A 17,093-nucleotide genomic window follows, 5' to 3' on the forward strand; every position below is an offset into this window, starting at 1 on the left:
GAATAGTAGTGAAATATTATGAGAATAAATATTTTCAACTACTGTAACATATCTGTAGAAATCAAAGAATAGCTTTGCTTTTTTTTAAACACACTGCACTATGGTCTTCAAATTAGAAAAGAATTTAGGGAAGCGGATTAAAAGTTTCATTTGCCTGCTGGGTCTATTTTATCATTCAAATTGTGCAAAAATCTATAAAATAAAACTCCCAAAAATCAAAAACTAAATATGAACCAAAAGTAAATTCTCAAAATATCATTAGGATACCATTTTCTGATCCCCATCTCATTAGAGATCATATGGCCTCGGTAAATGAGAGGACAAAATGTTTCAATAACTTCTAAACACTGCCATTTGGCTGGGTTTAAAGGCCATGTTCCTATGCTGTGACAATGTTAATTAGGTACTTAGTGGGATGAAGACAACAGTCAAAAGAATAAAACCTTTGAAACAGACCACTATACATCATAAGATAGTATCTCATTGTTGAAAACCTGAACCTATAACCAAAGATTACAAAACCTGGATTTTGCATGGCACCAAGCCTGGCTGGAAAATATTGAATATTTTTTTGAATTCTAAATTCATTTATAGATAAAAATAAGTCAGGGTTTGGATATTTAGTGGAGTCGGTTCAACATTTAATTTCATTGTAGAGATGATATTTTGAAGGATTTATTCAGCTTGAAATGGAATAGTGGCAGTAGCTCTTCAAGTCAGTAAATCAGTGCTGTCAGTCTCTGAGTTTTTTTTTTTTTTTCTTTAATGCTTCAATATATGAATATTTTGTTTTCAGATTTTTTAACAAAGCTGGGTGCCATGTGTTATCCAGATTTCATATTTCCCCCTCCTTTTGATCTTGCCTTCATCCTAATAGGCACTTCAGATGAGGTTGTCATAGCACAGAACCGCAATCTTTTACAACAACCCAGCTCAAAGGAAAATTTAAGGGTTATTGGAATACTGTCCCTTTATTCACGAAAGCCTTGTAGTTCTTGACAGGAGCATCTGGTGGATTAACAGAATTCTTAATAATTTGAGAATTTACATTGGCTCATATAACAGTTTATTGGATTTCTGTGAAGTTTTATTTTAGAAATTTTTGCCACCTGGCTGGCAGCAGAGACAAATTAGTCTGGGCAGACACATACCACAGTATCTCTTTCATTAATGCTTTCCTAAATTCCTTCCTAAGCTGAAAGAATGCAATGTGGCATTAAAAAAAATAAGTGGTGTAATCCTGCATTAACTTCCTTTTAGTGGTATACAGCTTTGATTTTTTTTTATGGAAGATAATGCTATTAATAGTTATTAGAAAATGTGTGCTGATGAAGTATTTAAATATATACAAAAACATGAGTACTTCTCTAGCCTTCGGACACAAAGTAACTATACACTGAAATGTGGTACGTGCATATCATAGAATAAAATGTATGTACCACAGAACAAATTTTGAGTTTGTGGGAACAAGTTTTTTGGAAATTTTTATGGTCTTTTTGATTAATTAACATCTTAAATTGTGTTTGACAAATAGTTTAATAGTCTTAGTCAAGTTTGTTGGCTTATTTTTAAATTTATCTAGTGATTTCATAAATTATGACTTATTATTCATACCACTATTGTATTGGTGTTTTGGTGCAAATATTGTAACACGTAACCAGTACTGCAGTGAAACAGTAGAGTTCAGTTGTGATAAATAAGTAGCTCAGGTGCTAATCGCTTGTCAGGTACATATATATTTTTTTGTTTTTAGCTAAGAAATTTTACTTTTTAGTAAGGCTATAACTAATTTAAAACTGCAATCATAACAATATAGCATAATGTATATGTTGAACTTGATAGTGTAAAGGTAACGTAAAACTTCATAGCGAATACATATCACTGTGTTTAGGAATCTATTAGTTTAGTGTAGTGTTGTCAATCAATTAAATTGATTAAATTTATTAATTTTCAATGTTGATCAATTAAATTGTATCTGAACAGAAATCATATCTCAGACTAGAGTAGCAAAGCAATGGGCACAAAGTAGGGGGAGTGCTGTGGCACGGGGGTAGAACTGAAGGGGGCACATTTGCAATATATTCTTATTAATAACTGAATTCTTATCAAGATTACCTCAATTCCCACCACTTTGTATTCATTTCATTAGCATTGATTTCTTGTTTAAATAGTTTCCATCGCCACAGATCCATGATATAGGCATACGGAAGGAAAACAACCTTATCTAAGGCCATAGTTAAGAGGTAGTTGAGATCTCCTTCTGTAAATGAAGAATTGTTCATCTACATTTATAACCAGATATGCAATAGATTAATTATAACTTAGTAATTTTATATAATGAGGGGATCGAATCATATATTATCTTTTAAAATAAACTATAATTAAAATTAACTAGAAATTTAATCATTCACTAATGATCTGTGGTCTCTTGGACTTCCATTAATTTAGTGCAAACAACTTTCTTCCAACTGGTTTTCATGGGTAGGACTTCCAGTTGTTACAGGAAGCTCCACCCATGAAAACCAGTTGGAAGAAAGTTGTTTCAGAGGTGTGGTTTCAGAGATGTCAGTAGTTGTTTTTCAATTTGGTCCTAGAGGCTGACTCTCAGATATGCCAGACAAGCTGTGCTTTTTACCTGGGAGTCTAAAACGCTGATGGAACTGATATTTGGGTGACACTCAAGTCAAGTGGACCCAATTTCGGCCAAGTCCAGATGGTCTGTGACAGTCAAATCCTTTGCTTGCATCTTCATGATGTTGGGACTGTTAGTAATCTTGGGTGTGACCCCCATGTGCAAGCAAACTGTGGGTGACCACCCAGATGTGAACCAATGCAAGCAGGGGTTGAGGTGTGGCACCCACACCACATTGGAAGAATGCTGCCCCTCTGTGTTACCAGGCAATACTATACTAGATGGTAGATGACTCTCATCAACCGGTGCAATACCACCACTTTGCTTATTCGAGTCTTGAAGTGGTGGAATCCATGTTTAGCCTGCAGAGCAAATTTCCGATCAACTCTCCCATCTCTTCCATCATGCAGTATGACTGATGACTTTTGAGGTTATGATGAACACCATGGTGAGATCCAAACTTTCTTACATTTCAAGAGTACAGCTCTAAAACGGTGTTTGCAGGCCAGCTGCTAGTTAGTACACAGGACCGAACCTATTGGTAACTCTCTAGGTGGCTTCCAGATTAGCTGGTCTATAATCTTGCTACCTCTACTCTGCCAGATAGTGACTAGAGGGAGTCTGAGTAGTGTGCATAAAATCTCCTCTGGCTTAAAATCTCTCTACCTCATTCTCTCAAATTCATCTGTTGTCTCTACCGTTCTCCCAACTCTACTAATCAATTGAAACTCTTTGACTTCCTCTCTTTGAAACTTGACTATCTCCACTCCAACTTTCCTAAAAGTGAGGTGATTTTAATGTTCACAACTCCAGCTGGCTTCCGTTTTCTAATCACAGAGACCCAGCTGATCGAGAAGCTGAGGTTTTTGTAATTAATAATGACAATTACAGATGGTTCATTTACCTACCAGAATACCGGACAATCCTAACCATACAGCCAACACGCTTGATCTTTTTTCTCACAAACAACCCTTCTAAGTACATGGTCGAAGTGAGTGGTACTTTAGGCTCCTCACATCACAACTTGGTGATTGTCGCTTCTCCAATGGAACCATTATCTCATGTCTATTCCCAACCTCGTGTTGTTTGGCATTACAAGAATGCAAAATGGGATGACCTGTGAGATTTCTTTTCTTTCTTTTCCTTGGTTGGATTACTGTTTCAAAACTACTAATGTCAATATTTGTTCAGCTCGTGTCAGTGAAATTATTCTTGTAGGAATAGAATCCTTTATTCCACACTCCACTATAAAATCTCGTCCTTTATCTAAACCTTGGTTTTCCAATAAATGTGCTAAGGCTGTTCAAGAGAAGAATGTTGCATATCGTAATCGGCTTGTTTCCAATTCTTCAGTTTCATTTTCTCCCTATGCCAAAGCAGGCAACAATTGTAAAGCAGTTATTAATCAGTCCAAACTAGATTTTGAACAGGATAAGAGTAGAAAACTTGCTTCTTGTCCTAATGGCAACCAAGCTTGTTATTGTTATTTGGTTTTTAGGAACATTAACAGCTAAGGCCATATTGCTCCGGGATATGCGGTGGTCATTTCCTGACCTTTCCGCATTCTCCGTATTTGGTGGTGACGGGCTCGAACCCTGGTCTAATCAAGAAGCGTGTGTAACACACTACTGCTCCTGGCTACGGAGGCGCCTAGGCAACCAAGCATTCTGGTCTCTTGCCAAAGCTATTGGCTGCAACTTTTGCCCATCTCTGCTCCCATCTTTGTCAAAACCAGATGGTTCTATTGTCATTTCAGCCAAGGATAAAGCTGAACTGCTAGCATCCCATTTTGCTTCCAACTCATGTATTAATGATCTTGGTAAAACACTTTCCACCATTCCCAGCTCTCTCCATTCAATACCCTGTGTGGTCTTCTATCAAAAAAGGATGTCAGAAGGATTTTGATGAATCTTGATGCTAAGAAAGCTCCAGGTGCTGATGGTATCTCTCCACTTCTTCTCAAAACCTGTGCTGCTGAACTTACTCTTGTTCTCTGCCACCTTTTTTTCACTTTCTTATTCCAAAGGTGTTTTTCCTTCTGCTTGAAAATTTGCTCACATCCAGCCAGTTCCTAAAAAGGGCAACAAACTCCTCCCTTCGAATTATCATCCCATAGCAATTACTTCTACGCTTTCTAAAGTAATGGAGAAATCAATTAACCGAAAAGTCTAAAACTACCTAGAAACCTTTCTTCTGATCAATGATCTCCAGTATGGATTCCATCAGTGTTGATCCACTGGTGATATTCTGGCTTATGTTACATATTTATGGACAAATTCATTGGAAACGTTCGGTGAAACAAGTAGTTGCTCTTGACAGCTCAAAGGCTTTTGATCGTGTTTGGCATAAAAGTCTTCTAAACAAGCTTCCATCTTATGGTTTTCCAACTGTTTTTTTGTAATTAGTTATGTAGTTTTCTCTCTGACCGCTCACTGAGGGTGATGGTAGATGACTTTCGGTCTTCGAACTTCTCCACTAATGCTGGTGTTCCCCAAGGTTCAGTTCTTTTCCCCACTCTTTTCCCTTTGCATATTAATGATTTCCTTCCATTGAATGGAAATTCTATCCTTGGTTTTGCTGATGATAGCACTTTGCATTCCACTTTCCTGTTTGAGAAACCATGCCCTGCTTAATCAGCTTAAACTTCTTGAATAACCGTTACCAATTCCTTAAATGCCAATCTCCAGGTAATTTTCCAGTAGGGCAGAGACAACTTAGTTGATTTCAATCCTTTTAAAACTCAATCCTGTCTTATATCTGCGCCAAAAAGGATTCTTCTGCTTCTATGCTTTTCTTTGGTGACACTCCGATTTCTAGGCAAGTTGATATATCTCTTTTGGTTGTAAATCTTGCTTGTGCCAAGAGAGATTAGAATTCAGAGATTACCCTGACTTCTAATCTCTCTTGGCATCAGCACATTACAAATATTGCTTCCTCTGCATCAAAAAAACCTTGGTTTTCTCTTTTACTCTCGGTGTTACTTTTCTTCCAAACAGCTAATCGTAAAATCGTAAATCTGCCCTACCATGGAATATTGTTCCCACATCTGGGGTGGTGTCCCCAAAACCTCTCTCAGGTTCTAGATTCCATTCAGAAGAGGGCAGTTAGGTTAATTACTGAGTCATCTCTAACAGAGTCTCTCCGCTCGCTGTCCCATAGATGTACTGTTTCTGTGGCATTTTCTACAGATACTTCCATGGGCACTGTTCTTCTGAATTGGTGTCTATAATTTCTGCTCTGTCTCTCTCTCTTTCAAAACAGTCCAAACACATGCAGCCAACATCCATTTACCATCCATCTTCAAACTCACAGAACCAATTTTTAATCTTCCTTATTTATTATTCAGCTGCCATTTTCTGGAACAACCTTCCTTCATACGTATTTCCTGAAAATTACAGTCTACAGAAGTTGAGACGTCTAATCAACCTCCAACCCATGCACATACTAAGTACTATAGGTTCTAATACCTCTTGTGTTTGGGGTTTTCAAAGAAAAAAAAATAATAATAGTAAGCAGTTAATAAATGGATGATTATGGGAGTAGGTCCTTGAAAACAGCTAAAAACCATAAAAATGTAAAATCTTTGTATGGTATAATGGATAAGATGCCATTCTATAAAGGATGGGCACCTTAAAAGATGCCAATCATTTATAGAATGGGAAAATTATACATCATGATTCATGGAGGTGCTTGTGCTTTTTTTAGGCCTGACATAGCTGAGTGGTTAGCATGGAAGTGCAGTAGCCTATGCATTTGAGTTGACCTTGGTTCAAGCTCATTCTAACTTATTAGCATTAGTGCTGGCATATGATGCAAGGATGCAAATTTATATAGCATCAGCTAAAAAAATCCTCCTTTAAGTTTATTCCAACTACTCATGCCCATGACACAAGATGGAAGTTTCTTTCAACAGTAAATTAATTATTCTTCTCTGGCTGACACCAAATTTTCACACATCTATCCTGCAACCATCCTTTTCAAGCTAAATTTATGTCTGTCATCTGAGAAACGGCAAGGATAATACTAAATAATGTTTATTTTGCAAAGGTAAAGAAAGAGACTGCGAAAGCCATGGCAAACTCCTTTCCTGCTACTAGAAGACTCCTGCTATTTGCTCAGTAGATGGAGAATGTCGTGATCAGTCAGTCATTTACCAACAAGATTTCCTGTTATCTGCTCAATCAGCAGTGTTTTGATACCCACACAGCAAAATGCAGACAGTGGTAAATGAAGAATGCAGGTGCTTGTTCAGCAGCATAGCATCATCTCATCCATATGGAATAAATCCAAAACTGGCCACTTTGCAAATTTACCGTACTGCATTTTGATAAACTTAAATGAACTCGTGAACAGTCCATGTCGGCAATGTCAAAGTGTTGTATCAATTTCATAAGGGGATGCCTAGCATTTTAACATTTGTTTCTGTATGCAGGGTCATTGTTCAAAAATTTCTAAACAGTATGCAACTTTTTTTATATATTATTAGAGCTGTTTTTACATGTCAGGCAAGCTTCAGAACTAATAGAGCTGGCTTTGCTTATATACATGTTATGGCCATGTTTTACTGCAAATTTTTGCATTCTACTGCACTTGATGGTAATGGCAAACTGAAATGCCAAATTTTTACCACAGTCAAGCGATTACAATTAATAGTGATAAATTTTTTTTCATCTACATAAGAGGAAACCAAACTTTTATGCTGTTGATAAAATTATGACATGTCAGTTTGTTATTATTATTTAGAACAGTGGGCTGCAAAAACTGACTCAGCTGTCAAAGGGAACACCAGCTTTGATAGAAAGAATGAAGCATGCCTCACTTTCTCACACATAAAACAGCTCTGATAGACAAAAAAAAAAAAAAAAAAAAACCAGTCAAGAGCATGGAGGAATGCAGTGTGGTACTGGGGACTTGCTTGATTTTCATTTCAACAGTGAGATATGGGAGGGTTATATTTTTTCCCCATTTTGTCCTTGTATAAGTTGGGAACTGTGCTTTGCTTCATTTACATAACACTGATACTGTTAAGTGAATTACAGTTCCCTGACTTTTATACATGGGTGAAAAAGGAGGGAAATAGTACTTCTCCTATATCTTGGTGTTAAAATGAATATTTTGTCGGGAGGATGGAGTAATGTTTCCCATATATGTCATTGTACATATATGGGAAAAATTTTTATCTTCTATTGCCATTTGGATAACATATTTTATGGCATTCAGCAGCCAATGTAACTATCTACTGAGTGAGAATATTCAAACAGCTGTCTGAAAAAAAATGAAGAAAAGCCTGATGGTAAACCAAACATGGTTCATTTTGATAACATACACAGTTCACAAGTGGGCTGCATAAAATTCACACTGTATATCATAATAGTGAATAAGAGTATGCAAATGAGTGACAAGTGCAGTAACAGGCAATAAATTAATTGGTGCATAAATTAATAGGTTTAAATGACTAATTGATCTAATGATACAGATCAACCAGCACTTTATGGAAAGCCATTTGCTGATAGGATTCCAGTAGTTTGTGGATAGTTTTTTGTGGTCTCTTTATCTTTGCCATTTATTCTATTCAATTCATTTAAAGCCTTAACATTACAATTAGGTCTCCTCACAGGTGCCTGGTTTTCAGATGATGTAATTTACAGATGTGACATCTTCCTTGCTAAGAAACATCTCCCTGTCACTCTGGCAAAGTTCCTGTATATCACTGACAAAACTCCATAGGCTGCTCTAGCAGCCTGTTTGCACTGTTAAGAGAAATTCATATCAGACTGCTTAATTACCTTATATTGTTGAAGTCTGCGCTACTTTATTGAAACCTTGAGTTTTGTGCTACCTGAATAGCATGTTATTCTGTGATTTTTTGCTATCCAAATGCATTATTTGCATTTATTTATGTTAAACCCTGGTTGCCATTTTTCGGCCTATCTGCCTAGCTTATCTAGATCAGTGGTGTGGTCCATATGCAATGAACTTGTGCAACACAAGGGGCCCACCAAAAGGGGTGTCCAAAATATAACTGACTCTAGCATTGCAGTAAAGGATCTTAAACACCTAGTTGTATCTTCAACTAGTTGTTTAAAGGATCTTAAACAACTAGTTGAAGATACAACTAGTATGTAAGGGATTTCAGATTGGAAGCAACCATCTTGTATTGGTCAATTTAAAAATGATATTAGTGCCAAAAATAAGAAGTACAAAAAAGTGTTAAAATGAATAAAAATTTTCTCAGATTTGCCAACAATCAATAAACCTTCCTTTTGAAAAGTTAAATAGCATTTCTCATGCTAACATGACTTCCAGATGAAGAATAGAAAAAAAAAAAATTAAGACCATTTTAGTGAAAGCTGCAAAAGAAGTACATCTGGAAAGGTCTGTAAAGACAGGAAATTTGAAATGCCATGGTGTACCTAATAAGTTTAACAGGCAATTAGAGAAATGAAAAATTCATGAGAAATTGTTGAAAAATAAAATAATAAGTTCTTACTGGAATATAAAGAAAAGTGCAAGAGGAGTAAAGACAATAGGTGAAAGAGGTAAAATAAAAAATTGGAAAGATTTCAGGAATGACATGAAAAACAACTATTAGATGGGTAGAAAAATGTTTTAGTATTTAGTTAAAAATCTCAGAGGGAGTACTACAACTAAGGTAATCAAAAATAATAGGGGCAAAGTTTAAACAGAAGAGAAGGATATTTTAGAAGTGTGGAAAGTACTGAAACACAGAGAAAGACTGAAATGGGGAAACTTTGGACACTATTTATCAAGGTAGAAAAAATTATTGGAGAATATCAAATATGGAAAAAATATAAAATCAATATAGATGAATTGAACATGAAATACAACTAATTCATATAAACCTGCTGCTTTAGATGAATTAGAACAGAAATAGTAAAATGGTTACATCATTTTACTCAGAAGTTGTTTTCAGAAGGATAAGGTCCAGAATAAAGCATTAATTATACCAAATATAAAAAGGGAAATAAAAATGAATATGGAAACTGCAGAGGAATTTCAATTTTTAGTGTAAAATCTATGCTAGCATCTTGAAGAAGAAAGTTAGAAGTGGTAAAATCCAAATTGGTAACTAATTTTCCTGCTATATGCTCATTCAATTTATTTGTGAAATCATAGTTGACAAACAGAATTTTTTTTTCTTGTAATTTTATTGGCTGGAATGCTTATTTGATAAATTAATTTTCTTTTCTAAAGGCATATAACAAAAAAATTAAAGGTCAAAGCAATGAATTTCTTTATGTGATTAACTTTTATTCCTATATCAGTGTATTGAATTATTAAATTCATTCTTTTTAACTCAAACAATGTTTTGTTTTGTTTTTTCAGCAAAAGTTGCCAAACAAACTGAAAACATTTTTTTTTCTTTTTTTTTTGCTGCTGAAATGTCATGAAAAGAGAATACAAAGCTGCTAGTTTCAATGAGCACTTAGTGTGACACAAGTGTGCAGCAGTAGCATTGCATTTTTAGATTTTACCCGCTATTAATCTTGTGATCAGTGATGTGGCCTGGAATTATCATTTCTGATTTCCAGTTTTATGTCATAAGCAAGCATATTAATTAAATTTTGTTCTGATTAATTGTTTAATATTGTAAATGGGAGCTCCATATGCAATGAAGTTATATGTATAATTACTATTTAAAATGAAATATAACATGTATAATAGTATTTAAAATAAAATATACTACAGTGCAGTGCAGTGTAGTAGCTACAGAAGTATTATTAAATATTATTCCACCAGAGGGTTCATTGTAATTGGTAACAATAATATGGATTTATTGTGTAGGTTCACTCAAGGAGTATGTTCCAGACTACCATTTAAATATTCAAATTTAATTATCACTCACCAGGGTCATCAGCAAACTGTTTCAGTAAGCCAATATTCTTAAGATGAGTTGGAGTGGACACTGACAGAGCAATAACATCCCCAATTGCTTCATGAAATCCTATTGTATGATAAAGTTAATAAAAATTATCAATAACAAATGATCAGTAATCAAAAATTATATTAACAATTATAATTAATACATATAATCTTATTAGCATTAGCATTAGTAGAGGCATTTGATGCAAGAAAGCAAGCTTATGCAGCATCAACCAAAAAAATAAAAAACAAAAAAATAAATAAAAATAAATAAATAAATAAATAAAAAATAACCACTTCCACTTCCCCCTCTGTTCGTTCGAAATACCTGTCCAACTGAGCCTTAAACTTATTTAGGCTATCAACTTCCACGACAAGGGATGGAAGTCTGTTCCACCAACCAACCACCCGCTGGCTAAAGGCAAATTTCCTCACGTCTATCCTACATCTGTCTTTCCTCGATTTGAATTTATGCCCTCTCAGGTGATTATTCTGAGCAAGAGGAAGAATCCCATCAGCATTGAGCATGCTCAAACCATTCAAGGCTTTATACACCTCTATCAGATCACCTCGCTGGTGCCTAGTCTCCAGACACTGTAATTTGCAAAACTTAAGCCTTTCTTCATAAGAGCACCCCTTTGTTCTATTCACTAATCTTGTCGCCATTCTCTGTACTCGTTCCAGCATCTCTACATCCTTCTTGAAATGAGGCCTCCAGGCCTGTATACAGTACTCTAGGTGTGGCCTGACCATTGCCTTATACAAGGGAATAATCACCTCCTTATCCCTGCTAGAAAAATTCCTATATATCATTGACAATACACCATGAGCTACTCTTGCAGCCCGTCTGCACTGCTCAGAGAACTTCATATCTGCCTACACAACCATCCCCAAGTCCCTTTCATTCTCTACCACTGTCAGTGTAGTACCACAGAGTTGATACGTTGCTCTGGGGTTGCTGTTTCCCATATGTAGTACTTTACATTTGTCAATGTTAAACTTCATTTGCCACCTCTCAGCCCATCTGCTCAACCTTTCCAGATCCTGTTGCAGTAGCATAGTGTCTTATAGTGTCTCAGTAGCTTATGCTGCATGAAAGCTACACCAAAGTTTGTTGTTGTATCACTGCCATTTCTTTTTTTGAGAGACTCCACATAATATTTCCTTGGTGAGGAATGAAGGAATACGAGTTTGGATTGGTCAGCTTATATGTTCTCAGCATTCAGCAAAGATAAATATTTCTCAATAAAGTAATGTTTCACACCAATTTCGCACACAAGAAAATGGTATGTAAATTCAATTTCAATAGTATCCTGTTATTTTACAGAAAAGTTCATCATGTAAGACAATTTTGCAAATTTTTTGCTCAGAATAAGTAAGAGAAAAGAAAATGTGTTTGGTTAAACAATATGCATTATTTTTTGCTAGCAACTGTTGAAAGTTTTTGGAAGTTTTTTAGGCTATTTTGCTTGCATAACTAATGCCTTGAGAGCCTATACTTGATGCACATTGTTATGCTGGTTTGCCATGTAGGCCAGAGTTTTAAGGAATTCTTTGTTATGTTGTCACTTTTATATTTACTGTAGGTTCAATAAATTTTTGATAAATAGTATTCAGAAGCATGTTTATTCACACATGTCAGAACCTGAATAATGAGGAATAAACCACTTAATTTCACAAGAGGTACATATTCATTGTTTTGAATTATGATTTAAGAGTAAGATTTGAGAAAACAGAGGATATGGAAGTATTCATGAGGGTACATGTTGACAATATTAACCATTGGACCCACAAAAAAGTTTAAATAAAAACATACTAGTGTTTAAAAATTAAATAAAAGGTTTGACAATTATGTTGTCTTCCAGATCCTCACGTTCATCTCGAAATCTTGCAAACCAGCAAAAAAAACATGAGCAAGATAGAGCATCATTTCCACACACTTCTTTTACCAAATTGTAAGTTTCAGTTCCATTTTTCCCTAAATTGAAACAGATTTAATGTTCACTGTTTGTTCCATCACTTAACAAAATGACAATATTCTGAATAACAGAACAGCTGTACATGACTGCATGCAACAGTATGCTACTGACTTCATAGAGGGACGAGGTCAAGCAGGTTGTACTACCACACCACAGCACATCACATCATGGCCCACGTTACACACTTAAATATACATGCATCAGACTGTCCTGGAACTTAACTGTCAAACCTAGTATATTCCAACATATCAGTTTTTATGAAAAGACAAAGAAAGTAACATAATATTTAAGTAAAAACTAAATTTATTAATATAAAAAAGTTTCAATGATAACAACGCTCAAGAATATAATTTTTCTCATTTTTTTTCATAAAATCCCTCATTTTTGCCAAATTTGGATACTCTTAGCAAAATTCAATTCCAAGTCATTTAAACAAACAGTTATAATTCAGCTGCTCAACTTAATGCTAGAGTTTACCATAATGCAGGGGGCTGCAGGTGGAGTCACCATGAGTAGAATGTGATGGTCCTAGAGTAAATGGTTTTTCTTGAAGATTATTGTGAAGAACATGGGAATATTTTATAAGGAACGGTAACCTTTTCTGTCATATGAGCTGCTTTACAAAGTACACAAGGTCTTGAAATCAACCTACCAGTGTGTGTTTATTCACAACTTTATATCTATCTTAAATAGAATACACTGGTTGTAGAATTATTAAATTTTTTATTATAAAAGAGGCATTAAGTCCAAGGAAGCTCTCATAATTATGGCTAAGGGTTTGCTTACTTCCTTTGCTGCCTCCTTTAATATAACTGGATAGATCCCATTCACCCCAGGTGCCTTTCTTGTGTTTATCTTCAACAATTTATCCTCCACTTTACTCTCAGTTATTACAAGATTCTCTAGCTTACTGCCAGAGTTGAATACACCTCTGGCATTCCTCTCACTGAATAACTCCTCATGTGTGAATGTCGATGCAAAATATTCATTTAGTTTGTTAGCTACCTGAACAAGATCATCAACAGTTGACCCATCGATATCAAGTGGACCAATCTGATTGAGTTTACATAAGTAAAGAACTCTTTGCTGTTTTTCTTTGCATCCCTTGCCAAAGATTTCTCGTAATCTGCCTTCGCCTGCCTAACCTCCTTTGTAACTTGGTTACAGATCAACTTGTATCTGTCATAAGCTTCTGTGTCACGTGTTAATTTATATGTATCCCATGCATTTTTCTTCTCTGCCATGTCTCATTAGTTCATCTGACATCCATTTAGGCCTAAACCTTAAACAATACGTTTGACTTCTTGAACAATACTTTTAACTTCTTGAACCTAAACCTTGAACAACAGGTTTAACTTCTTGAACCTAAACCTTGAACAACAGGTTTAACTTCTTGAACCTAAACCTTGAACAACAGATTTAACAATAGAGTTTAACTTCTGTTCCAGGAAAATGAATGGAGGCACTGGTTAAAGAAGCATTAGCATTAGTAGAGGCATATGATGCAAGAAAGCAAGCTTATTCAGCATCAGCCAAAAAAAAAAAAAAAAACACACACCACTCCCATTTCACCCCTCCGTTCGTTCGAAATACCTGTCCAGTTGAGCCTTAAATTTGTTTAGGCTATCAACTTCAACAACAAGTGATGGAAGTCGGTTCCACCAACCAACCACCCGCTGGCCAAAGGCAAATTTTTGCACCTCTATCCGACATCCGTCCTTCCTCAATTTGAATTTATGCCCTCTGAGGTGATTATTCTGAGCAAGATGAAGAATCCCATTGGCATTGAGCATGCTTAAACCATTCAAAGCCTTATACACCTCTATCAGATCACCTCGCCGGTGCCTAGTCTCCAGACTCTGTAATTTGCAAAACTTAAGCCTTTCTTCGTAAGAGCAACCCTTTGTTCCTTTCACTAATCTTGTTGCCCTTCTCTGTACCCGTTCCAGCAGCTCTACATCCTTCTTGAAATGAGGCCTCCAGACCTGTATACAGTACTCAAGATGTGGCCTAACCATTGCCTTATACAAGGGAATAATCACCTCCTTATCCCTGCTAGAAAAATTCCTGTATATCATTGACAAGACACCATGAGCTACTCTTGCAGCTTGTCTGCACTGCTCAGAGAACTTCATATCTGCCTGCACAATTAACCCCAGGTCCTTTTCATTCTCCACCACTGTCAGTGTAGTACCGCAGAATTGATACGTTGCTCTGTGGTTACTGTTTCCCATATATAGTACTTTACATTTGTCAATGTTAAACTTCATTTGCCACCTTCCAGCCCATCTGTTCAACCTTTCCAGATCCTGTTGCAGCAGCATAGCGTCAGTAGTGTCCTTAACAACCCTGCCAACCTTTGTATCATCTGCAAACTTGGACATTAAACTTGATATACCATCATCAATATCATTCATAAACACCGAAAACAACAACGGACCCAACACTGAACCCTGAGGAACTCCACTAATAACATTAGTCCACGTTGAGCAGTGTCCATTGATTACCACTCTCTGTCTTCTGCCACTCAACCATCCCTTTATCCATAGCAGCAATTTGCCTCCAATGCCACACTGCTCCAATTTGTGCAGCAGTCTTCCATGTGCAACAGTATCAAAAGCCTTTCTAAGATCCAAATATATATCAAAGTTATTCCCTGCATCCAGTTCTTTTGTGACTACATCATAGTATCCAATCAAATTGGTCAGGCAAGACCTGCCCTTAACAAAACCATGCTGCGTCTGAGCTATAACTGAATTCTTGTCTAGATGATCCTGCAGTGCTTCTTTAACCAGTGCCTCCATTAATTTACCTGGAACAGAAGTTAAACTAACAGATCTATAATTACTTGTGTCAGCCTTTGATCCTCCTTTGTGAATTGGGGTTACATTTGCACATCTCCAGTCTATGGGTACCTCCCCTGAGTCCAAAGAAGCTCTCATAATTATGGCTAGGGGTTTGCTTACTTCCTTTGCTGCCTCCTTTAATATAACTGGATAGATCCCATCCACCCCAGGTGCCTTTTTTATGTTTATCCTCAACAATCTCTCCTCCACTTTCCTCTCAGTTATTACAAAATCATCTAGCTCACTTGCAATGTTTACTTTACCTACGTCATTCTCCTTTCTGAATAACTCCTCATGCGTGAATGTAGATGCAAAATACTCGTTTAGATTGTTAGCCACCTGAGCAGGATCCTCAACTGTTGAACCATCAATATCCAGTGGACCAATCTGATTCATCCCTTTCCTTCTTGAGTTTAAATAGGTAAAGAACTCTTTTCTGTTTTTCTTTGCATCCTTTGCCAAGGATTTTTCGTAGCCTACCTTTGCCTGCCTAATCTCCTTTGTGGCTTGGTTACAGACCAACTTATATCTATGATAGGCTTCCATGTCACCCATTAATTTGTATGTATTCCATGCATTTTTCTTCTCTGCCACATGTCTCATTAGTTCATCTGACAACCATTAAATAGGTGATCTGACTGAGGTGTATAAGGCCTTGAATGTTTTGAGCAGGCTCAATGCTGATGGGATTCTTCCTCTTGCACAGATTATGAACCTGAGGGAGGGGCATCAACTCAAATTGAGGAAAGACAGTTGTAGAATAGATGTGCAGAATTTTGCCTTTAGCCAGCATGTTCCAGCAATCATAGTTGATTGTTGGAACAGACTTCATTGTGAAAGTTGATAGCTTAAATAAATTCAAGGAAGAATTGGACAAACTTTTGGAGCAAATGTATGGGTGAAATGATTGTAAGTGTTTTTTTTTTTTTTTTTTGCTAATGCTGTATAAGCTTGCTTTCTTGCATAACATGTCTCTACTAATTCTAATGTTAATATGCAGTTTATACAAACCTTGGTATGTAAATATGAACCAGTAAATTACTGGATCATATTTACTACTTTTAGTATTAATTAGTGCAGGTAATTAGGGGGTTTTAGTGAGCTTCTCATTATATTCATTCTGTAACTTCAAACATTTATTTTTTTTATGAAACCCCCAAACAAGAAAGGTTTTAGAACCTATAATACTTAGTACTGTGTGTGGGGTCGAATAGGATGAAGAAAAAGAAGATACTTGTTAACATTAGACTGGAATTTCTCTATTATTTATAAACATACCTTAAATTTATTTTTTAAATGTAAAATTGTTTCGATTTTTTTTATTAAAAGTGCTTAGCACAAAATTCCTTTTTGTAATCAGCAAACATTCTAGTAACTTCTGGGTAAGCCTCTAGGTGGTATGCAACACATTTCCAACATAAAATGTGGCACACTGAAGGAAAAGGCTGGCCACCCCTGCTTTAGGCCTAAATGGATGTTGGATGAATTGATGAGACAGTCAGCAGAGAAGAAAACTGCATGGGATGAGTATAAATTACTGGGGACACAGAAGCCTACAGTAAGTATAAACCAATCTTTAGTCAAATTAATATGAGAGTTAGACAGGATAAGGTAGGTGATATGAAGACTTTGGTTAAGAATGTGAAGAAAAATAGCAAAACCAACTGTCACTGGATGTGAATGGCATAATTACTAATTTTCCAGTACAGATTACTGACAAGATGAATATATATTTTGCATCTACATTTACAT

The 17,093-nt window shown here is 36.0% G+C and overlaps 1 protein-coding gene across 1 annotated transcript in view; it reads right to left on the bottom strand.

Annotated features, from left to right (window-relative positions):
• Positions 1-17,093, bottom strand: part of LOC150089747 (angiotensin-converting enzyme-like) — a 118,190-nt gene that overhangs the window by 14,479 nt on the left and 86,618 nt on the right. Inside the window, 2 exon segments of the mRNA XM_090389642.1 lie at positions 2,116-2,260; positions 10,500-10,598. Of these exon segments, the coding sequence (XP_090245768.1) occupies positions 2,116-2,260; positions 10,500-10,598 (244 nt within the window).

The sequence above is a fragment of the Mastigoproctus giganteus genome, chromosome 2, assembly GCF_048544385.1.
Source record: "Mastigoproctus giganteus isolate SK-2022 chromosome 2, ASM4854438v1, whole genome shotgun sequence".
NCBI lineage: Eukaryota > Metazoa > Arthropoda > Arachnida > Uropygi > Thelyphonidae > Mastigoproctus > Mastigoproctus giganteus.